This window comes from Monopterus albus, unplaced genomic scaffold (assembly GCF_001952655.1).
Source record: "Monopterus albus unplaced genomic scaffold, M_albus_1.0 scaffold206.1, whole genome shotgun sequence".
NCBI classification, from domain to species: domain Eukaryota; kingdom Metazoa; phylum Chordata; class Actinopteri; order Synbranchiformes; family Synbranchidae; genus Monopterus; species Monopterus albus.
In genome coordinates this window covers 731,484-755,640 of record NW_018128086.1, presented here as the reverse complement: position 1 = coordinate 755,640, position 24,157 = coordinate 731,484, and the positions used below count along the sequence as shown (strand labels likewise).

Genomic DNA, 24,157 nt, shown 5'->3' with positions numbered 1-24,157 from the left:
AAGTGTTTAGCAGATGTGCATATTTCCTTCTTCTCAGCAAAGAGTCACTGTAGAATTTTAGTACCGGAAAACTAGAAATCTTACTTTCGCCTTCTTAGATGTCAGATACTTGTGTTAATGAAGGTTTATACAGGAACTCTTGTATGAAGGTTGTGACACAGCATATTTGTTCAGCACCAGCTCACCACGGACCTCCTACCTCCTCATCACCAACCAGGTCCACCCTGCACGTCGTCTCCAAACCCTTCCACACGACCACCTTGTGGCTGTGGTTTAGCTGCTTTCAACATGTGATACTCAGTTTTCTCCCTTCTTAGACTGATGATATACAAAATCTTTGCTCAGCCTACGTGGTCCATACTGATGAATAGATTACAGCAGTGGAATTTTTCTCTTTTGTAAACAGTTCCAACTGTTTTCACTTCATTTTAACTGGCAAGTACAAATAGCTACACTCAATTTTGAAGCTGAATTTGCATAATGATCGTGATCCAGAAACCGCTGTGACCGGATCATTGCAAAATCCCAAAAATAGCCAAAAGACATTTGGAAGTAAATATTAATAACAGAAGAAATGAAGCTGTGGACTATTTTCCCCCTAGTGCTACTTTTATATAACACTCCAGTGAAATCTCTCGCTGTGAAGTCCTCAGGGAATCTAAAAGCTGATCCATTATACATCTGTCCAATCCCCTCTGCAGGTTCAGGTGAAAGCTAGCACCTAGCCCTCCAGCAGCTTGGCATGGATGTGTACCTACCTCTAAAGCTGCTGTGTTAGATTCCTCAGGGCCAGTTTGTTTATCATAGTGGACTGGATGTGAGGTGTTGTGTCCAGGTGAAGGAGGAAGGTAGTTTGAAGGAAAAAAGGAAGATGCAATCTGCCACAGTGCTGAACCTAAAAGCAGTGTGTGCTGATATTCACCAAACCTCTGGACAAACGTGCACATGACCAAAAGTAATCTTTCTCTCCTTCACTTTCCTGTGTCTTCTCCTTTTTCTCCACACCCCCATGGACCTTTTTGCTTCTCCCCTCTCACTCCCTCTTCTTCCTCCTCCTCATCCACCTCCCTTTCCTCTCGTCTGTCGGCTGGGCTGACAAGACAAACGTTCAGGTATAGCTGCCTATATTATCCCTCTCTCACCTCAGATTCTTACACTGTACACACTATGCTGTGGCTGCCCCTCTCTTATCAGCTGTCTTTATATCCAGATTTAATTTCCACCAGTTGTACAATCTGTGCTCACTGTGAGTCTGGTGTACACCTACTGTGTTATCATACAACTAGTGAAGCAGTAGGTGTGCATTACTAAATGGAAGGCCAGCACTTGGGTGAAAATTGGTGAAGGCTTCCTATTAGAAAATGTGATCACCTTAAGGAGAATGAAGCTGTCTTGAAGAAATAGGTATTTGTTTGGCAGAAGCATAACCAGGTCGGTGGGGCACAGAAACACTGGTAGCAGGTTCATCTCAGTGTGTCCACCTGTTATGCTGTTTCCTTTTGTACATCATAATACCAGCACATATTGAAGCTGATGTAAAACAAGATGCTAGAGGTGAAGCTGACCGATGAAAGACTCTGAGTACATTTACATTTACATGTCAGTGCCCAGCGGCCTCCCGGCGTGTTATGAATCATCCATGCCTACAGTTCTTAAATAAATTAGTACATTTAACAGTTTGTCATTTAGATCATGAACAAACAAATCTTTAACACCAACTCCTCAAGATAAAGTGATGCAGAACCATCACTATCATTGATTTAATCTGGAGCTGTTTGCATTGCAGCATCACTGCAGCTGTTAATCACCTACTAATGAGCTTTTAAACAGTGATGCAGTTGCAGACTGAAAGAGACTGAAATGCAGGAGACTACAGTAGAGTAGCAGTAGTACTGGACAGAACTCAGTATATAAGGGCAGGTGGCAGCCACTGAACTAACTTGAATCAGTCCACAGCCTCTGAGGGTCTGGCAGACAGTAACAAGTCACAGCATTAAGCTTTGATTTGCATTTTATACATTTACTCTGTGTGCGTAGCTTTCATTGCTGTACTGAAGTGTGTGCGTGTACAGGGAAGGGGTGAGAGAGGATGGGGGAGGAGGTAGACCTCTAGCCTTGTCTCTGCAGCCCTAAATCTCTCCCCACAGTCATGGCTTTGCCTTATATCTGTTTATTTAAGTTCCTAATCCCAAGCTCTTTGTCCTGCACTGGGTTTCTTAAAACACCGTGTCAGTAATTTTCTTCCTGTTGTTGGTGAATTGCTGCACACGTGAATTTATGAAACTCGTGTATCATAAGTCAGATTTTGGAGAATTTTTGCTGCTTTCACAATAAAAGCTTTCTGCCTAGATGTGCAAAGCAGCTTTCAAATGGTGTTGTTCCTTTGTCAGGTTCTCTAATGTCATCATTTTAGGGCTTCTGCTAACTTCACAAGAGCCATGAATGTGTCGCTTTGAGTTTGTTGCTTTCAGCTTTTGGTTTACACGTTTCCACTTCTCTCCTCCCTGATTTCACCTCCCTTGCTTTCTTCCTCTTTTCCATCTGACCCCTTTTCATTTGTCCTGTCTGCCATCTTTCTTGTTAACCATTTGCTGACTTTGTAATCTTGCTTCTTGCCTTTTTGTTAATTTTCTTTCTCCATCTCGTCTTTATTGTCCCTCTCGCCATGTTCATCTTTGCCCCCCCCTCTGGTTCTGCCTCCGTTCTGCACCCCTGCCTCCTCTCAGATCACAATAAGCCAAGGAGAAGAGTGTGTGCTGGAGGACAACTCTCAGAGGACCAAGTGGAAGGTGATCAGTCCCACAGGGAACGAGGCCATGGTCCCCTCAGTGTGTTTCACCATCCCGCCTCCGAACCAGGAGGCCATCGACATAGCCAGCAGGTCAGACAGATACCACAAGGATAACAGCAGTGTTGTTGTGATTGCATTTACGTTAACGTTGTGAAAACTTATTTCACAGATCATAAAAAAACAACAACCTCAGGTTCATTCGGTTTGAATCAATCAAAGTCAACACATTTGCAGAGTAGCATGTTATTATGTGTTAGTTTTCTTATCGTGCTGCTCAGTCGGTTTATCACAGCAGGTGCCACTGTTTCCGGTCAACACCTCACGTAGACCCTAAAGAAATAAATACGATTTTAAATTGGCATTCATCTACACTCTGTATTTCAGGATTCCCATAGAAATGTCACAACATGGTGGTTATATATTCACATGTATGTTCTTTGTGTGTGTGTGTGTGTGTGTGTGTGTGTGTGTGCGTGTGCACAGGACAGAGCAGCTGTACCAGAAGGTCATGTCTCTGTGGCATCAGCTCCATGTGAACATGAAGAGTGTGGTGTCTTGGCACTACCTGCTCAAAGACATCAGAACTGTCTCCGGATGGAACCTGGACACGGTGAGACTCTGTGTGTGTGGGTGGTGGTATTAACACTGAGACATTTATGACGAGCTGTTTTTTTACTCTGTTCTCTCTGGTTCTTCTCTGCTTTGGTAACCTGGTTTGTCCTTGTCCTGTTCTTCTGCTCTGCTGTCTCACAGGTTCGATGTCAGTCTCCGTCAGAGCGGCAGCAGGTCCTGGATCACTTGGAGTCCCTGTTGTCCGATTTCCTGTCTGACAGCAAAGAGAGCTCTCTGTTCACGCCAGCTGAAAGACGAGAGCTGGAGAAGGATGTTCAGGAGGCCCAGCAGCACTGCCAGGACCTGCTGCTCAACATGGAAACCGGTGAGGCCGGACAGACGTTGACATTCATTTGGTCTAGGTTTACTGAACTTAATTTTAAATTGTAGTAAAATCCTTATCATAGATAGTTAAGTCTCCTCTGTTCTGTTTTTGAGAGAGCAGTCAAATGTCACCATTACATGTGGGTTAGTGTTTTCAGCCGCTGTCTGAAGTTAAACAAACAGTAGGCTTGCACAAAACCTCTAAAATCTTCTGTTAATGATACATTGCCTGTTCATGAGAAGTAAAAATGACTTTAAGGCACTGTATGAGGATAAAGCTCAGCATCAAAGCATAAAAACACAGTTCACAGGATGTTGATCTTCATTTTGTCACCTGAACAATGAACTCCATTTTTAAAACTGAATTAAACAAGCAAATGGCCACAGTGCTACTGTACGTGTGCACACTAACTCTTCTTCTCTTTTTTTTCTTTGACTTCTGTCTCTCCAGTGGAAAAGGACGAGTCCGTCTCTCGATCGTACCTGTCAGAGCTGCAGAACATTACCCTTCGGCTAAAGGAGGCTGAGCAGAGACTGATGAGGGGGATTCAGAGCCCACCCCCTAGGCGGTTGTCAGCAGACGTCGCTGACAACATGGTCCAGATTGCAGAGCAAGAGGTCAGTTTGAGCCTCCTCTGCTGGTAGCCATGTGCAGTCACATCTTTCAAGAAGTTAATATTTATTCAAGATTTAAATCTCATGCCTTCATAGATTTCACACAAGAAAAATAAAAAAAAATCTTAAACATTAGAAATGTGATTATTTTATTAATGGTAATTATTAATCTGCCTTAATAGGTCTAGTAATTGTTGCTGGTATTTGTGTTTGCTAAACTTTTCCCAAGGAAGGAAACTATAATATTCTAATAAAATAAGGTGCACCAGAAGTAAAGCATTGTAATAGTTCAGTGACAGTGAACCAGCATTCTGTCAGTGGTTAAAACAGGTAGTATTCTTGGTTTTAATTACTGTTGTGCCAGGAGAACAGCATATTCCCCTCATTTTGATCTCCATGTTCTATCATCTACAGTTAATTTCTTAAATTATCTTTCCTCTCCAGAAGCTGCGGTCAGAGTTGGATGTCCTGCGCTCCAGTCTGGGCGACGTGTCCCGCCGCTGCGTCAGTTTCTTCGAGGAGAAGCCAACGTCCTCTGGTGTTCCCGTTCTCCGGTCTGAACTCAGTCAGGCTGTGGAGAAGATGGACAAACTGCACAACCTTTCGTCAGCCTATCTAGAAAAGTTAGTGAGCCATTTCTTCTTCTGGCATCGTTGAAGTCAGAAATAGGAAGTTTTCACCAGCAAAATGAATAATTTATGCATCTTTCTTTACCCGTTCAGGTTAAAGACAGTAGACATCCTGATTCACAGCCTGGATGAAGCAGAGAGCCAGGTCAGGAAGTACGAGAGCAGACTAAGTGAAGAAGACACTGTTCCCACAGCAGCCATTCAGAACCTCAGGGAACAGCTCAGGGTAGGGAACACGCTGTCACATCAAATCCTTTTATGACCAGCCAAAGAGACGTTGTGAAACAATTTGACAATAACTTTCATCTCTGTCCTCTTCTTTCTTTTCTTTTGGTTGCTGGTGTATCGCTCTTCAGAAGTGGCAGGATGAACTTGACGAGCACGAGAGCACCTTCCAGTCTTTGCAGTCGGAGGTACAGTGTGCCCAAGAGGCAGGGTCTCAGCTCAGCAAACTCCACCCTGACCGCAGCCCCGAGCTGGAGCTCTACCAGGAGCGAGCCAATCAGATGACAGAGAGGTGGAGCAGTGTCAAGAGACAAATGGAGACACGGTGAGCATGACGAAAAGAAAGAGACATCTGGGGAAGGGGAATAATAAGTCGGGGCGGCTGTGGCTCAGGAGGGAGCGTGGTCGTCTCCCAGTTGGAAAATTGGTGATTTGATTCTCTGTCTTTTTAGTCCACATGTCGAAGTGTCCTCGGGCAAGACACTGAACCCCTGTTGCCCCTGGTGGCCAGACAGCGCTGCCAACACAGGGATTAATAAAGTATGATAAATAAACTAAATTAATTAGGGCAGAGTGAGGGTGAACTGACCCTGTGCTCTGATGTCTGAGTATTTAGAGAAATTTATAATGGGCAGAAAGCCGCCCACCAAGAGTCGGGCTCTGTTGGAGGTTTCTTCTGTTAAAGGGAGTTTTTCCTCCCCGCTGAACTGAATAGAGCAGGTAGCTGTAATGCTTTAATACACTGGATATGAAACTCTGTGTAGTACTTCACTGTACGTACACATTAAATTAATATTTTTGTGTTTGAAATGCTCTGAAAGTCTTCTGCTTTACTGCAGACAAATAGACCTGGAGGCTCTGGGTTCGGCCCTGCAGCAGTACAGAGACGGCCACTCTGCTCTGATCAAGTGGATCGAAGAGACGACAGAGAGACAAGAAAACGCACAACCTGGACAGACAGACAGTAAAGCGCTGTCTGAACAACTGGCCCAGCAGACGGTTTGTAACGGTCATTTCACTGACTTCATTCTGTGACTTGATGGGCTAGATGGATGCCTGGGAGGAATAACAAAATGCCTTGGATTGATTTTAACGAATGATAACAACATTGAACCTTCACACTATTTGATGTAAATGACTTTCTCTTGACACATTCTCCTCTTCAGGCATTAGTAGCTGAGATTGAACAGAACCAGACCAAAGTAGATGAGTGCCAGACTCACTCCAAACAGTACTGCACCTCGGTGAAGGTAAGGTACTTTTACAGCAAAGCATGTTTGTTTTTAAATATACAGAATTAAAATGCATGAAATAGTTTTTGGAGATTTTTACAGTTTACTGTAGATGGTGTTTTTTTGGACGAGTGACCCAAATGATTTGGTAATCAGTACATTTGTTCTGTGCCGCAAACCATCAAGAACCCGTGCACTGTAAATGCATATGCTTTCTCTGTATTATGACTGCACGGCCGTTTTTTATTTATTTATTTTTTTACTTATGTACCATCGTGGCTGTGTTCTGTAGGACTATGAACTACAGCTGATGACATACAGAGCCTTCGTAGAATCTACGCACAAGTCACCTGTCAAGAGGAGGAGGATGCACTCTTCCTCTGACGCCATCACTCAGGAGGTAGGAAGGTAACAGTTTACTGTTTTGATCAGTATTGCAACAGTTTTGTTTTTTGAGTAATTTTTGTTTTTTTGGGGGGGGGTGTCCCTCTCCAGTTCATGGACCTGCGCACGCGCTACACAGCCTTAGTCACCTTGACAACCCAGCATGTAAAATACATCAGTGATGCACTGAGAAGACTCGAAGAAGAAGAGGTAAGACTTCACTCTTTAAAGTGCTGTCAAGCTATTTATGGTTCTTATATTTGTAAGCTACGTATTTGAGTTTTATATGTGTTTGTTAGATTTTGTGGTCAGGTGTGTTAACTGCAGTGCAATCAGAATGCTGTGTTTTGTTTCTCAGATTCACCTAATAATAGTAGATTAACTTGGATAGTTTGAGATATAACTTTTAAAACTCTTATTCGGTGCAGAAAGAGCTGGAGGAGGAGAAGCAGGCAAGGGTCGGCCAGGTTTCAGATCTGCTGGGCTGGGTCAAAGGCCTCCAGGGTCGGACTGGTGGACCAAGCGCTGAGTCTTCACTTGCTGCTCAACAGGTACAATGGCAATCTAATATACTTTAGCTCCTGTAGTTCTGAGCAAACAGCAGACTGTGTTTGTGCTGTGAAGCTTGTAGCTGTTTATACTGTATACTTACCTGAATGAAGGTTGTAAAGGAAAATGGTATTTGTTCTACACTGAGTATATTGTTCATCTATATTGTCTGAAGGCAATCAGTGAACAGCTAGCAGCCAAGAAAGATGACGTGGCTGAAGCCATAAGGAGCACACAGGTCTTCCTGCTGTCTAAAAAGGCCAGCAAGTAAGATCCCATCACACACATGGGCACACACATTGCACTCGCTTTCCAAACATACCGACTACACGCATGACTCTGCCTGTTTCCTAGAAACTAAACTAGCATAGAGCAGCACACATGGACTCTCACACTTTACAAGCAGTACATGCACATCTAGCCACTTGTCATGTAGAAGGTTTTTCCAAGTTGGGAATGCTGTGGAGGGACTTACAGCAGGAGAATGTGTTATTCCACTTGCTTAACAAATGTATTGTTGGTGTGTTTCAAATTATAATGCAAACCATTTATCCTTCTGAAAAAACTATTAAAACAAAACCTTTTCTCTGTGGTTCAGAAACATTCTTCAAAATCAACTACTGGAATTTTATATCAAACCTGCTGTACCCATTGTTCATATGTTTGACATGAGTAAAACGCATAACCCATAACCCATAACCCACATAACCTACCCCCTCCCTCATGTCCTCTCTAGGCTGTCCCCAGAGGAGCGGGCCCATGTGGAGGCTCAGCTGGATGAGCTAACAACCACCTACAACCAGCTGTGTGACAGTTCCACCCAGCAGCTGCAGCAGCTGGAGCAACAACTGGCCAAAGAGGAGGAAAGAAAGGTATATTGGTTGGAGGGATGGGCTGTGATAGGGAAGGGAGTTATGGAAAATGTATTGCATAATGTATTCTGCTTATGAAAACTTGACCCAATTGTGAAGGCATTTTTAAAAAATGTTGCTTGCAAGCTAAGTGTGAGTTTGTGTGGGCCAGTGTGTGTAAAGCTAAGTGTGAGTTTGTGTGGGCCAGCGTGTGTGTGTGTGTGTGTTTTATAGCATGTTGTGTGTTCACAGATTGAGCATTTTTGACATTCACCACTATTGATGAAACTCATTCATTGACTTGGTTTGGTTTAACAAATGTCACAGACCCTTTTCAGACATGTTCAGATCATATTTTTTGACACATTTGTTTGACCTCCTCCTCATTAAAGAACATGTTTTCAATTCAAGTAATCTAACAATGTGGCTGTCTATGCCATAAAACATATCTGCAGCCCACTTTTTATTGAGAGTGTGAGGAAATGTGGGCAGATTTCACTGGATGACACTGTCTGAACTGGGCCTCAGCATGAAGTGTTCCACTTTCATATTCTCATAAAAGCCTGCAGCCATGTCATTAACTGTACCCACCATATTTTATTTCATGTAAATCATCCCTGACATTATCACCAGAAAATACATCTGCTGCACTGCTAACATGGTTAATACATGGCCTTAGTGGTGCTGCACAGTCATGCTAGCAGTTAGGTAAAAGCTGTAGAGCTCCACTTCTCATACATCCATTGTTAGAAATAATCATTCTTGAAGTACTAGATGCTTCACATTTGTCATGTCTGTAGCTACAAAACTGTATCATGCTACTATTCTTAATGCAGTAGTAAAAGAATGCTGCTGCATAAAGTCAGCACATCACATTTCAGGATTTATTTTACTGCATTATTTTCATGTATACATGTACACTCGACCAATGGGAAACGTGGTGTTTCTCTCCTGCTATATGTAGTGTCTTACTTCAGCCAACAATTAACTGAATGTGTGTGATAATTTCCAGTTTCAGGCAATCCTTGATGATAATTCATATGTTTCTGTGGCTGCACCTCATAATTGATTGTTGTATTTTTTTACTGGGTATTTTTATGTCACTAAAAATACTCACCGAAGCACTGAAGGTTTTTAAAAGTCACGTTTGTTTTCGAGTGTAAGTGCACCAGAGGCCAGCTATGCAACAAAACACCTCACCATTTGAGCATGTTGTGTCCAGATCACAAGTGTGTGTATGCGTGTGTGTAAATGAGAAGTTTTGTGTTTGTCCTAATGCAAACTATTAATGTGTGAAACTTTAAACCAGCATTTTGCTTGAAAATCACTAACAGCTACCAAAGGAGAATTGTGGACATCCGAGCCCTGAGCTGAGGATCAGAATGAGACATTGGGAACAAAACAGGACAGTTGCAGACATCCTAAATATGTTATGTTAATGAGTTATGTCAGTTTGCTGCCCAGTTTAAGTAGGTATCATAAGGTAACAAGTGATTATGTGACACATGGGATATTGCAAGATAATATTCTATTTATTTCAATATCTGTACATCTGAAAAGACAAACATCCTTGAAATGGTGTGGACTGTGATAAATTAGCCATATCAATAATTTCTCCCACCTTGTCAGTTAAAGGAAATCTAGAAGAAAAAGTCATAGTTTACTGTAATTTCCAGAGCCCTCTTCAGTTTAAAGTAGGGTAAGCAGGGGGATTTAGTGTGAATACAGTGTTGAGTCAGAATGAAGAGTGGCATGCAGAAAGCTAACAACCAGCTTCTCACCTATCGCGCCTCGCTCTGCTGAGCCAAAAGCTGGCCCGTTAGTGTGTGTGCCACGGGACGAGCCCGTACGGTAAGTAGCGCTCGCTTTCTCTCTTACCGTTGCATGCAAGTTTAGTCTCATTTAGATATTTTATTCTCCTCCTCTTCTGAATACCTGTGTTCTTTTGCCTTTGCTTGATCTAGAGCTTTTTTCCGCATTTTTTGTTACTAGTTGCTTTGTTGCATGCTTAGTGCTTGTTTTAGAATAGCGGCGGTAGGTATTAAAGCGCTTTTTATCATAAAAGAAAAAGAGAAATTAAAATATGGGAAATAAATCAGAATCTAATTCCTGATTGGCACAAATAAGCTATTAGTTTTTTTTAATCTACATCTGTTATTTTTGTGGCAACTGGTTGTGTATTTTCTTCTTTTTCTGATTCTGCCCATAATAATGTAATAACCAATAATATTTTAGCATAATGATAAAGTAGAAACATAACAAAATGCCGTAGCACATTGATAGCAGAACAAATGTCAGCTAGAATTTTTTCTCTTTTTCTGTAGAACCAACTTGTCATTGGTGGAGTAATCGACCTGGGAACAGTGGAAACATTTCCAGTGTTCCAAGCAGCCCAGCGTGGTCTTATTGATCAGGACACCTGCCATGTCCTACTGGAGGCCCAGCTGATTATGGGTGGACTTGCCAAGCCTGACTCCCCTCTCAGTCTTTCACTGGAACATGGTCTAGCTCAAGGCCTAATTGACACCCATGCCAGACAGTCCCTTTCTGAGCTAGAGAGTGCCTTACTTTTGATGGAAAATGCTAAGTCTGCAGGTGACCAACAGCGAAATGTGTTGCCAGTAGCTATGGCCATGGAGACTGGACTACTCAGAGAGGAGGTGGGACTTCGTATTCTGGAACTCCAGATTAACACTGGAGGCCTGAGAGATTCAACAGGAAGAATGATGAGTTTGGAGCAAGCAGAAGACATGGGACTTTTGAATCCCAGAACCATCACCAAACTCCATTCAAGGCTACAACAGAGAGAGCTGATTGATCCAAACACAGCAGAAAAATTAAACTTACATGAGTTCCAACAGCGCTGTGTCCTTGACAATGACTCAGGTCTCCTTCTCTTCCCTGTCAAACAGCAACCAGGAGGGACAGTCTGCCTCCGCTCCGGAAGAAAAGTCGGCATCTTCCGTGCAGTTCAAGAAGGTTTAATTGATCGAAAAGTTACTGTACGACTTCTTGAGGCTCAGCTGTTTGCCGGTGGTATCGCTGACCCACGCTCTGGCCACCGGGTGACAGTTGATGAGGCTGTTCGTCACGGGCTTATGGATCAAGATTTAGCATGTGCCATTTTAGGACGACAGCTGCAAAATGGTGGAATTCTAGATCCTTACAGCGGGGAACGCCTGGAATTGGAAGAGAGTATTCACAGAGACCTTCTCTCTTCTCGTTTGGCTCTGTTAGTCCTTGAGTCTCTTTGGGCTTTCATGGGACTGCTTTGGCCTGAATCTGGGGAACTTATGCCTATTGCTGAGGCTCTTCAACAAGGACTGATCTCAGGGGAGCTAGCAAGAAAGATCCTAGCACAGCGTCATGCCATTGGGGGTCTGTACAACCCAGAAACCCTTCAGGTGCTACCCCTGAACCAGGCCGCTAAAGAGGCCCTTGGGCCCAGTGTAGTCCATTTTCTCAAAGACACTCGCATCCCAGATGCTCTCCTCAACATGAATCAGTGTGGTACCCCATCCCTAAACCGCTTGAGCTTGGGTTCCACCAGCTCTTCTACACCTCCATCCTCCCCTCTCCCTTCATCATGTGCTGGGAGCCATGTTTGGGATGTTACACCAACACATGGAATGAATCTTGAAGAACAATCAAAACACAAGCTGTTATTTCACCTCATGATTCATAGCTATGTGGATGCTCATTCTGGGAAGCGGCTGTTGCTGCTAGACCCTGAGCTAGTGGAGTTAGTCAGAGCTACTGAACTGGTTGCTGGAGATGCTGTACATGAAAGTCAAGTTGAGCCTCTAAGCAGTTTGGTGACAGAGAAGCAGGACCAGTTTCAAATGGTGAGAGAGTTTAGTTTGCCAGATAAAGGAGTGAGTGACAGACAAATTGAAACTGAAGAAAGTTCCACTGTAGTCACACAAAGCAAGTATTTTGGGATTGATGGTTCAGGCATGCTAGAAGAATTGTATGATGAAGGAAGTGACAAATTGCTAAAGAAACCATCGGTAATTGTAGAGAGTGGTTTGGCCTTTGTGACTAAAGATGAAATCAGTTTGGTTAAAGATGCAACAGTAAAAGCCAAAGAGAAAGAAATACCCAAGTTTGAAGGTTTAATGACTTCAGCCAAAGACCAGGCAGAGCTGGTAGCAACTGAATCCAAACCCAGGGATAGTGGTGGTCAGGAGACTAGAAGTGCAACCACAACAGTAGATAGGAAAACAGTCACATCACCACTCAAAGCAGAAAAAGTTATTGAAGGGCTGATATTGAAAGAGCCCATCCTTCTGGGAGCAAAAACTAATGAAGATGTTAATTTAACAGAATCGGAACATAGGAAAGATATAAATAATTTCCAGACTGAATCAGAAAGGATCAAACAAAAGGTTCCTGTGACTGAGACTGACTCACAGATTGCTAAACCTTATGCTGATATTCTTGAATCAGCAGTTGAAAAGGAAGAGGAGGAAGCTGAAATGACAAAGTTAGTCCTAGAGCTCAAACAGGGAGGTTTGATGACAGCAGATGGAGAAAAGCTCCTTCCAGATGAGGCAGTAGCTCAGGGTGTCCTCCCTGGCCACACTGCAGTTAAATTAATGGCAAGGGCAGGTCTGTTTGGGGGTTTCCTAGATGCCAAAAGTGGCAATTCTCTTAGCATGGATGATGTTATGCAGGAGGGTTTATTAGATGAAGATTTGATGTGGAGTGTTCTCAAGTCAGATAAAACCCTTGCAGGGGTTGTGGATGTAGACAAAAGGCAGATCTGTGGGGTAAGGGAGGCGGCTGAGGCAGGGCTGATTGACTCCAACACAGCTGTTCGACTTATAGAAGCCCAGGTGGTCTCTGGGGGCATCATTGACCTACGCAGAGATAAAAAAGTCTCTGTCACTTTAGCAGCAAACCTGGGACTCATTGAGGAGGGACAAAGAGAAGAACTGGTGTTTTTAGAGAAGGCATACAAAGGTAAAGTTACAGATTTATCAACAGCTCTCACAAAAGCAAGCTTACAGCTACAGATGGAAGGTGTTATTGACCCGGAGACTAAGTCTCCAGTTCCTCTGGAGCAAGCAATTCAGAAAGGCTTAATTAGGTCAGAGGACGCTTATCAGGTTTTGGCAAGGCAGGTGGCTGAGGGTGGTATAATACATCATGCTTCAGGAATGAGGCTTTCAGTCTCTGATGCTGTAGATAGAGGACTAGTGGATCGGTCCATTGCTCCGGGGCTGGAGGAACTAGAGTGGGTCACCCAAAGAAAAGTCAGCCCTTCATCTCACCCAGAAGCTGTTGCTTTGCAAGCATCAACAGGAGCTATTTTAGACCCTGAGTCTGGATGTAAACTGACATTGACAGAGGCTGTTTCTAGGGGTCTCCTGGATGAGAACATTGCGAAAGAAGCCATGGCTTCTCCCACAGTAACACAAGGACCACTTGATCCCCAGACTGCACGCATTGTGCCATATTCAGAACTTGTGAACCAGGGTAAGATAGATATTGAAACAGGTAAACGATTCTTGGAGGTGAGGCCATTCAGAGGTATTCAGAATGAGCACACAAGAGACCATTTGACCCTTTTGGAGGCAGTTGAATCAAAGCAAGTTGACCCAGTTCCAGCACTGAGACTGCTCCAAAGCCAGGCAGATAGTGGAGGGATCATTGATATCAATATTGGAGAAAGACTCTCCCTGTCTGAAGCCTCTAAAAGAGGTTTAGTTGGAGATGATATGATCAAGGTAATAGCCACCAACCAGATTTTAAAAGGAGGCTCAGTTGATCCTGCCACTGGACAACAAGTCTCTAATCTCAGTGATGCTGTTGCAGTTGGACTGATACCCAGTGACACCGCTGCCGAGATTCAGGAGAAAGTGGCCTCTGTGGTGATAGAAAGTGATGAGGGTAGTTCTACACCTGTTGCCTCATCAGATGGTACATACAGCCCTGCTGTTAAATTGTCAGTGTTGAGCCCAGACAGTCCAGCAAACTGGTTAGATATAAACACTGATGTAGTGCCAGGATCTCCACTTTCAAAACAAATATTAGAAGTTGCACAGGATGATGAAAAGCCATTAATATCTGTAGTGCCTGATCAGTCACTGATTTATGATGCTACTGCAGAAGAGAAGAAAGTAAAAGTACCACTGTCAGCAGGAGAAGAGTCTTTAATTGAGCCAGATCAGTCCATAGACCTCTTGTGTAATTTTGTAGCTAATGTTGAGAAAAGAGTTCAGAAAGCCATGGACGAGAGAGTACCAAGGGAAGACACCAGCCAATCGGAGAATCTTCCCAAACAGGAGCCTTGTGAGAGTACTAGTAATGATGAACAGCAAGAGGGCATTTTCAGTGATTATGTTGGAGAATCCCTGCAGTTGCATGCCAGTGGTCTTGACAGAGATTCACAGGAAGAGGTTAGAGAAGGGGCTGCGGTTTTGGAGTCAGATGGGGAACCTGTGAAGGTTGTGGGAAGGGAGTCCAGACCCAGTGATGGGTCACTGGTTGATGTTCCCCAAGTTGAAAATCTGACAGACTTTGTGGCAGCAGAGATTAGAGATGACAGAGAAAACAAAGGCAGCACTGAATTGTCAAAGCTGAACGAAGAGAAATTTAGAAAGAATGCTGAAGCAATACAGAGGGTTGATGGTTTAGATAGTAAAGAAGTGGAGAAAGAGGAAGCTTTACCGATTGAGATAAGATCTATCACTGACAAGAGGTCAGAGCAGGTACTGACTGCTCTATCTACAGAGATAGAAAGCAAAAGTAAGAAAAAGAGGAGGAATAAAAAGAAAGGAAAGGGTAAAGAAGCAGAGAGTGAAGTACAACCTCCATCTGAAATTGAGCAAGCTGATGCAAAACATAAAGGGCAGACCGTTACAGAAGCAGTCACAGATGAGTTAGCATCACAATACAAAATTCATGGTGAGATAGCTTCCCTAAGCCCTCCCAGTGGAAAAATTAAACCAAAGACTGATTGGAAAATTAAAGAAGAACATGTTTTAGTAAAACAGGGACAGGAGGTAGTTCCAGACACTGTAAAATTTACTGAACATGCTACTGAGCCAGAGAAAGATGCAGTACAAATTGTGTTACTGAAGGATATAGAAAAGGGTGATAAGAGAGGGGAGATGGAGAAAAGGGAAAGCGAAGAGAAGGCTTCTGTCTCTCAGCAACCAGAACAACCTGAGCGCAGTCCGGAGGTAAAAACAAGGAAAAATCAAGAACTGCCAAAGAAATCAGCTTTACCAGATGATGAGAAAGCAGCCTTGATACTGAAAGCCAAAGAGAGCATTCTTAAAAAGGTGTTTGAAAAAGGAGTGAGCGAGAAGCAGGCTGCTGAGGAGCTGCTGGCATTCCGCAAGGAGGTAGGAAAGAAGGGGAATCAAGACACACCTGTTAGTTCGGTAAAGGTACAAACTGTGCCAGCTGTGGTTGATGGAGTGGAGAGTCATGTTGTCAGAGATGTAAGGGTCAAGAGACTGAACGGTTCGCCAGGACAGAGTGAGGAAAAGTTGGGTATCAAACAAGACAAAATGAAATTGACAAATGGCAAAGAAGGTATTACTGTTGAGAAACTTTCTATCAAGGAGGAAAATGAGACCAATGTATTGGAAGCTTCTTCAAGTGAGCAAGAAAAGAACAGGAATTTTGGAAAGGAAGGCATACAAGAAGCTCCAGAGACAGCTTCACCGGTCCAACCTAAAGAAACCCAGCAAAGTAAGCGAAGTAAGAGGAGTAAGAAGTTCAAGAGTTCAGAAGTGATGGACAAAGCTGAGCCTCATACTGGGATGGTACAGACTGATAAAGTTGATTCTGAGGTGACAATGACAGAAGCTAACACAAAATCTACAATGACAAAACCACTGCCAGATTTAGATAGCTCAGCTTTGACTAAGGAGCAGAGGATGGACAGACTGACTGGCAGCCATTCAGTCAGTGACATAATCCAGCCTTCAATATGTGACAGAACAAATGAGATGGAGAACTCTGAAATTAGTACTCAAGGACTTGAGACCAGTCAGCAGAGTCCACCATATTTACATCAATCAGAGGAACCCAGTTCTCACACTGAAGAACACATGCAACTGGCAGGAGTTATTGGGAAAGACAAATCAAAAGAATCCCTTTCAGAAACCAGAAGTGCTGGTGAATCTCTCATCCCACCCACAGCTCAGTCTGTGGCTCCTGGCACACAAGACAAAACAACTGGGAAAGGTAAAAAGAAGAAGGGGCATCAACCACCCCAAGCTGAAAGTGCCAGTGTTCCTGAGTCAAAATCTTTAAACGATCAACAGCAACAACTTGAGTCTCCAGAATCAGCACCCTTTGTGTCAGAAGACGCCTCACCTGAGTCTGAATCACCTGCAGTCCCAGAGACAGATGCAGGCACTGAGAGCTGCACAGAGGAAGAGGATGCTGTTAGAGAGAGTCGAGAAATTGTGTCGAGCAAAGAGGGAATGACATCCGTCACCAGTAAGGTAAGAAAGTGTAGGACATTTAGGAAGGATTCTTTCTTAAATGTTATATAGATGTATATAAAACTTGTTCAGATACATTTTAAAGGTTATTTCAAGCATGCTACATTTTGTCTATTTTGTTTCGTTTCGATTCCAACAGGCATCACTAATGCGTCAGGAATGCTTGGTGCATGACCAGCGAATTGTAGCTCTGGTCTCCATGGTGAGACACATTGAAGTCCGACTAAAGCAGCAGCAACAGCAGTCTGTAGGCCGCAGCCTCATCGCCCTGGATGACGTCATCAGACAGACGGAGGTGAAAGAATAGGCACATTTACCAGAAAGCTAGAGTTATGTTGTACTTGATACTTAAAGTATTTTTCTGTTTTAGTTCTGCATTTGATTACCAGTGTGTGGCAGACAGCAAAGCTGATTTAAGGATTAGTGTCTTGCCACACAGTATCAAGAATACTTTTTTCTTTTCCTAATCGGTCTCTCAGATTCTGGGGCTTGAATTGCGTGACTTGGAACCTGAGATCACAAAGGAAGTGGAGGCTGCTGAGCAGCTCTTGAAGTCTCAACCTAAAGATGTTCCTCTACAGCTCCTACTGGCTCTGGAGAAGGACGGACGTAGCTTGGCGCGAGGGTATGAGGCTGGCAGAGCACTCTGTGAGGGCATTCTGCAAAGTCTACAAAGCCACAGAGACTCATCCAAGGTAAAAGAAGCAGTCAAGTGAAAAGCAGAAAGAACAAGTGTAGGCTATTCGGTCATATTGTAGAGGTGATGTGGAAGCCTTATGAGAAGAATAGTTATCCTGTGTGTGCCCTGAAAGTTTCTCATTGCCTCTGTGTAGATGTTGGTATTTATAGGGCAAAGCTATAATACTCAATAGCCCTACAGTATTTAATCGCGCTGACCACTCTCTCAGGAGGCATTAACTGCTGAGCAGAAGTTGCTGGGAGGACGAGTGGAGAGTCTGCTGTCCTGGTTGAAGGAGTCAGAGGCTCAAATGGATGGAGGAATGGCAAGGATGGAGAAAATGGAGAAAGCAGATGACAGCTGTGATCAGCTCACACAGCAGCTGAATCTTTGCAAGGCAAGTTTTGTGAACTGAAGAAAAGCTTTTTATTCATGATGTTTTTGAAGGAATGCTGTGATAAAACACTGTACATTGTTAAACTTTAAATGCATAGTTGTTCTGCAATAATTAGTCCTAAGTTTGCAATAAGACACTGGATCTGCAGAAGGTAGAGGGATGCACAGTCTTATTAAATCTTGTGAAGCATGTTCTGTTTGTTAGAGGCTTGTTCATTAACAGTGACATTGTTCATCTCTTTGCTCTCCCCTTTGAGCTATGCAGGATTAATACTTTGCTCCCTTTTGTTTCATTCCCTTTTTAAGGAGCTCCAGTCCTCTCTGATGGCTCGCTCCAGTGAGGTCAGCAGTGTGGCCTTTGGCATTCAGGAGTTCATCTCAGAGCGAGCTCAGGACCTGGGCCCTGAGCAGAGCAGGCAGCTTCTGGGGCAGCTTCAGCAGCTCCAAAGGACCTTCCACAGAGCGTCTGGCCAAGCCCAGGCCTGGGCCGAAGCCCTCTCCACCCAAATAGAGAGGGAGGAGGAGTGGCAGCGCAGGGAGCGGGTGAAGGAAGAAGAGAAGGACCGAGAAAGGCAGAGTGCATGGGAGAGAGAGGTTTGGAAAAAGACGATTGAGTCAGATTGGTTTGAAATGTTGAACTGTGTCTCACTAATCTGTTTAAGTGCAACGCGCTTTCTCATATTCAGCTTGATTTAGCATTCTGTGAACAAATATCATGCTTTCTTTCACAAGATTTCAGTGCCGCTGTGTTAAGTGCTCACATTCTAAATAATCACATCAGATTCATTAAGACTAGAAACTGGAAAAGTCAGATATAAACTTGCTAACTTCCAACACAGTTCTCATACCACAATACATCATCTCAGACCTTCTCTCATCATTTCATACCTTGATAGCAACCCACCGCTGCTCTTGTTTCAAAGCTTTGCCACTTGACAATGACAGTGTCACCACTCTTACTCCTACCACTGCGAGTGTGTTTGCTACTCTGCATGTCTCCATAACATGTGTATTATTAACCTGTTTGCCTTGCTGTTGCAGATTGCCGCTGAAGGAAATCGCTTGTCACGGCGGTAAAGGCTAGACACCCAAAAGCAGAAAAGTCTCGCTGGCTACAGTGCTTAACTGTTTTTCCTCTTGTCTCACCTGAACACAGAAGAGAGAGGGGGAAAAACAGCTAGTAGATAAATATGTTTGTTTGATTTCTCTCTGTATTGTTTGTTATTGCTTGATCAACATGTTCAAGTGAAAATACTGTGTGTGCGTCTGTTTGTCTGCCTGTGTGTGCAAGTGTGAACTCTGGACACAATCTGCTCAAATCTTGGCACTACACAAGAATTTAGGGGCAAATGTGTGTTTAGTGTGCTCTTATTTTAAGAAGTATAAAAACTGCTTGTTAGGTCAAAATGCAAAATGTCTGTTTCTGTCACATGATCCAGTATAATTGCTTATGACAAGATTTTTCCACACGAATTCATGTCTGTCAATTTTGCTCACATTTTCTTCCTGTGTGGTCTTTTGTCTCTTTTCCTTCCATGTCTCCTCCTCCATTTCTTTCAGGTGGTCCAACAGCAGAAAGCCGAATGTTCACAAAAGCTAGAAGGTCTCACAATGTGGTTGGCCGGTACTGCCAGTTTGCTGGCCAGTCAGAAAGCTGGGCCAGAGTCAGGTGACGTTAACGTTCTGCAAGAAAAGCAGAAAAAACTAAAGGTATAAAACTTTCCCTCCCTCTAAAATCGAAAGGCCACATGAGCAGAACAGTAGAAACATACATAAGAAACTTTTTTGCATGTAGATTCAGCTCATTGTATTTCTGTAAATAAACTATTATCAGCTTCTTATTACTCTAATTTGCTCACCTGAAGCCTTTTTAATCCTCACTGTCTCAAGCCCATCAATTATCATGTGTTGTTTGTTGGGTAAATATATTCACCTCTGACAATATCAACTCTGTTTTCTGTCTGTCCAGGAAGTACAGAAAGACCTTCAGACTAAAAGTGAGGGCATTGCTGAGGCCATTCGCTCTGCTGAGGATTTCCTGGCAGAGCGGGGAGAAAGTCTGAGCCGAGAGGAGAGGGAGAACCTCCAGGGGGCGCTAACAAGGATGAAGGAGCAGTACAGCACCCTGACAGATTCAGCAAACATGTCACTGTCAGAGCTCGACACAGCCATCAACACCACCGTACAGCAGAACACACAAAGGGTAGGAAGAAGAGTGGTTACAGATACACATGTGGTATATTACATGTTCCTCATGGTGTTTTCACCCAAGCAGAACTGTTTTTTTTTTATTTTTCAAAAAGAAAGAAATGTGGCCTTTTAAATGGCAGCTATCAGTCTGATCCCTTGTCTTCACAGTCACTTCCCCATTTTTGTTTCAGTTAAGGCATTTAGACAATGTTTAATTCTGTTTATTTGTACCTGTTTTGTGTTAATACCCAATTCTCTTCTCAAGGCAAAGGCAGTGGAAGAACTCCAGGAGACACGAGGTCAGATAGACTCCCTGCTGAATGAGTTGTCCTCCCTTACGCAACCAGGTGGAAAAGGAGTTGCATCTGCATTGGGTCAAGATGTCAGGGATTCACCATTGCCTGTACCAGAAGGCGCTGTCATGTTGCACACAGAGATGCTGCAGGTCAGAACCTCTCATCTATGTTGGTGTATTTTGACTTCACTGTCTTACAGTATTATCACTAACCTTTGACTTCTTTGCCAGGCGGAGCTTCAGCAGCTCCAGGCTCAACAGGCACAGCTACTTCAGGTAACTCAGTCGACTCGCTCCCTTTTGGACCAACCTGACTTCACTGTTCCTCCTGAAGAGAAGCAGCGACTTCGCACTGCCCTGGACCAGCTGCAGGCCCAGCATCAGGACAGACTGCGGAGCTGCCAGGTACACTGAATAAACGCCAGTATTTAATATGTATAAGTTTACACCATGTAATTCCAGCTGGTAATGGGCTCTGATATTTATTCAGGAGATCTTAATTGTGATGGACAATTGGGTCAAATTTGTATTAAACTTTTTGCTATAGTTAATTGACTGCATCTGTGTCTGTAACTGTGTCTTCTAGGACCGTCTGAGGAGGTCAGAGACTCTGAAAGATGAGCTGATGAAGTTCCTCCAAGAACACGGGAGTCTAGGTGCCTGGCTGGAACAGAACGAGCAGGAGCTCCGTTCCCTAGGGGAGGGAGAAACCGATGCACAAGGACTTAAGGGCAGACTGGAGGAGCACAGAAAGGTACACAAATTACTGTTCACAAGTTCATATTATTATGATTCAATTAGTCTAATTAAATAAACTCACTCCGAAACTCAGAGAATCACCAAGTCACAAACTCATTCATTCATGTTTAACAGGCCAGAGATTGTCCACTAGCATTCATCCGCCTGTTCAGTCAAATAAGACTAGTTCAAAGCACCACGGTGATATTATAAATTCACAGCTGCTGGAATTTTGGTTTTGCATCCATTTGCAGAAGCCATGGCTATCTCTGTCTGTAGATGGCATGCTCAGGCACATCTGTATACATCTGCCCGTTCAGAATGTTGCTGCTGCTGTTACTCTTCTTGTCTCTAGGTGGCGCAGGTTTGACTAACTGCTGGTCTGTGGCTCTGCAGTAGGGATATACTGACTGAGCCTGGTCTCAGCTCCTTTGAAGGAAAACAACTGGACCCAGATTAAAAGCATATTCTGCTAAATTGTTCTTATTTTTTTCACTTTTAATCGTGTCAGGTTTCCACATTCTGTTTCCATCCATCCTTGGGCCTTCATTCCTGGAACTAGCAACCTGCTGGTCAGACATATCTGCTTGCATTTGGCCCCAGCTGAACTGTAAATGTATCTGTATTTCCAGCTCGCTGAAGATGTCATTTGCCACAAGGCGGACCTGCGTTTTGTCTCCATCTCTGGTCAGAAGGTTCTGGACTCCATTCAAGGAGCTCTGGAACAAGTTGGTGGTTCAGACCCAGCTCTGGACAGCACCAAGGAGGTGGTAACTGACAAGCTACAGGATGCTAATCACAGATATACAACCCTACACACAAAGGTGGGTGATACTGGAAGGCCTTCTAGGACTTGTTATAAATCTGCCCACTCAGTCTGGTCTTTCACAGCATTTTGAATTTTACACATACTGTTGCAAGTCTTTGTTGGTATGTGCAGTCAACAGAGTTGGGAGGGCGTTTGTCCAGCCTGTTGGAGAGGTACCAGCAGTACCAGGATGAGGTCATCTCCCTCCACTCCTGGCTCAGCACTCAGGAACAGAACCAAAGCATTGCCAAACCCAGTGGGGAGACAGACCCACAAAACCTGCAGACCACACTACGACAAGTGCAGGTGAGGTAGACATAAACCATAAAGTAAACACAACTCAAAGTAAGAAGGCAGAAAAATCTGTGGTAGTCAGCAGCCATCTTTCCCAGTTGCTACATTACTTTTGTTGTTGACAAAAAGTTTAAATTCAGCCAAGTAATTAATCTATGAAAAAGCTGGAATACTAAAATGGAAAGTATGTGGGAACTTTGCCTGAGCTTTAAAATATCTTGGCCGCTACAGACATTGTTTTACTGTCTTCTGTCTGCAGCTGCTGCAGGATGAGCTGGCCGAGCACTTGGTGCAGCTGGAGAAGGTGAAGAGAGCAGGAAGAGATCTGGTTAGCACAGATGAATCTCCTTCCTTAAAAGCTGTTGACATCCTCTGTGCTGCAGGTAACATCTGTGCCCTTTATTTCTTATCACAAACCATTCGGTCTAGATGGGGAGAGACTATTTATTTTGGCAGTTTTGTGTTTGTAAAAACAAGTTCTCACAACAGGAATGTTCTGTGCTGGTCCCGTGTTTTATTCAGATGGTTTAGAGAAGAGGTTTGGTTCCCTCTCTGCGTCTGTCTCTGATCGAGCTGAACAGCTTCAGACGGCTGTGGCCCAGTCTGTCAGTGTCCAGGAAGGCCTGAAGGGTCTGCTCAGCTGGCTGGACAAACTGGTTCTGAACCCTGGACCAGTGGAACCCACAGCACAGTCTGTACAAGACGCCCTTACCCAAAATCAGGTAGGATTGTTACCAGAGGAAAAATGCAAAGTATCTTACAAAAAACAAATTAACTGTTAAATAAAGTTAGCTATAGGATTGCAGTTTTTAAAATCCCAGCTTCTCCTCTACCTTATTCAGAAACTTCGGCAGGAGCTGCTCTCCAGGCAGGGCAGTGTGGACGCGACACAGGACTCTGTTTCCAAACTCCTTCAGAGCTCTGACGCCTCCACAGCCCCTGGACTCCAGGGTGCTTTACATGAACTGACACAACGCTATGCTGCAGCACATTCCATCCAGGCTGAGAGAGAAGCCGAGCTCAAAGGGCTGTTGCCCAGACTGGAGAGCTACGAGCGACTCGGGACAGACCTCCAGGTCTTCACCCAGAGCCGACTGAAGACTCTGAGCCCGCTGGGCCAGCCTGACCGCAGCGTGGATGACTACAGGCAAACCATTGAGGTCAGCAGATGAATCACATTTCCATAAATGGGTCACCTGTGGCTTGGCCTCATTTGAGTTTTATGATATTAAGGTTTTAAGCCACTATGGGTGTTAGTCAGTCAGTTGCACTGCCATCTCTTCAACACTTTTGTCTCGTGTGTCTGTTGTCAGGAGGTCAGGGCAGAGCTGGACCAGGAAGCCGGCCAGCTGAAGTCCTTCTGCAGCCTCGGCACTGAGCTCGGCCAGTCTAAAGCCTTCAGCAACACTCAGAGCTTGTTGGACAATGTCAAGCAGGTGTCTGACGAGTTCAGCCAGCTGGAAGCAAATGTCAACGAAAGGTAACGTTTTAACATTAAAGGATAACATGAGAACTTCCAGCCTTTCAAGAATGTGGCCATAAATGTAAAGTCATGTAAAGCCACCAGTGTCATATCTTTGGTGTAGATATTAACAAATTTATTTTCTCTTGGTTTATAGTGAGACATGGAACAAATCAGATTTTCCATTCTCTTATCGTAAATGACTAATTTGATGGTTAACTCGATTTAAAGGGTTAAATGTGATAAATAGAAATAATGGGAATAATTACCTGGAAACTGTGGTTTTTCATTCCTCTCATCAGCTTGACAGTTCACCATGACAAACACAAGGGGGCACCAGACACAAAGCTGTCAGGAGTCTTTTGTCAACTCTTGGATTATAGTTGAATTTGGTCCATTTGATGTTAAAATGGCAGTTCCCTTTTAGACCGACACTAACAAACAGTCAGATGGATTAAAACTTTTTAAAAAAGGATTTGTTCAGATATAGATCTACTAATGAAAAAAATAACAGCGACTGAGTCGGCAGAACAGACTTTGCTGTTTGCATTTCCAAAATTTTTCTAAATTTGTATCCTTCCACTCGTTGCTATGGCTAACCTGTCTGTCGTCAGC

General features: G+C 43.7%; 1 protein-coding gene across 1 annotated transcript in view; it reads left to right on the top strand.

The window, feature by feature from the left end:
- Positions 1 to 24,157, top strand: part of macf1a (microtubule actin crosslinking factor 1a) — a 192,321-nt gene that overhangs the window by 101,843 nt on the left and 66,321 nt on the right. Inside the window, 30 exon segments of the mRNA XM_020618510.1 lie at positions 2,727 to 2,881; positions 3,275 to 3,401; positions 3,545 to 3,728; positions 4,179 to 4,345; positions 4,787 to 4,965; positions 5,065 to 5,197; positions 5,328 to 5,521; positions 6,036 to 6,195; positions 6,363 to 6,446; positions 6,721 to 6,828; positions 6,924 to 7,022; positions 7,241 to 7,363; positions 7,537 to 7,628; positions 8,098 to 8,233; positions 10,537 to 16,680; positions 16,820 to 16,975; positions 17,160 to 17,375; positions 17,589 to 17,756; positions 18,062 to 18,349; positions 19,316 to 19,465; positions 19,725 to 19,958; positions 20,211 to 20,390; positions 20,472 to 20,645; positions 20,827 to 20,994; positions 21,611 to 21,802; positions 21,919 to 22,092; positions 22,340 to 22,463; positions 22,603 to 22,802; positions 22,923 to 23,240; positions 23,394 to 23,560. Coding sequence (XP_020474166.1) covers positions 2,727 to 2,881; positions 3,275 to 3,401; positions 3,545 to 3,728; positions 4,179 to 4,345; positions 4,787 to 4,965; positions 5,065 to 5,197; positions 5,328 to 5,521; positions 6,036 to 6,195; positions 6,363 to 6,446; positions 6,721 to 6,828; positions 6,924 to 7,022; positions 7,241 to 7,363; positions 7,537 to 7,628; positions 8,098 to 8,233; positions 10,537 to 16,680; positions 16,820 to 16,975; positions 17,160 to 17,375; positions 17,589 to 17,756; positions 18,062 to 18,349; positions 19,316 to 19,465; positions 19,725 to 19,958; positions 20,211 to 20,390; positions 20,472 to 20,645; positions 20,827 to 20,994; positions 21,611 to 21,802; positions 21,919 to 22,092; positions 22,340 to 22,463; positions 22,603 to 22,802; positions 22,923 to 23,240; positions 23,394 to 23,560 — 10,994 coding nt within the window.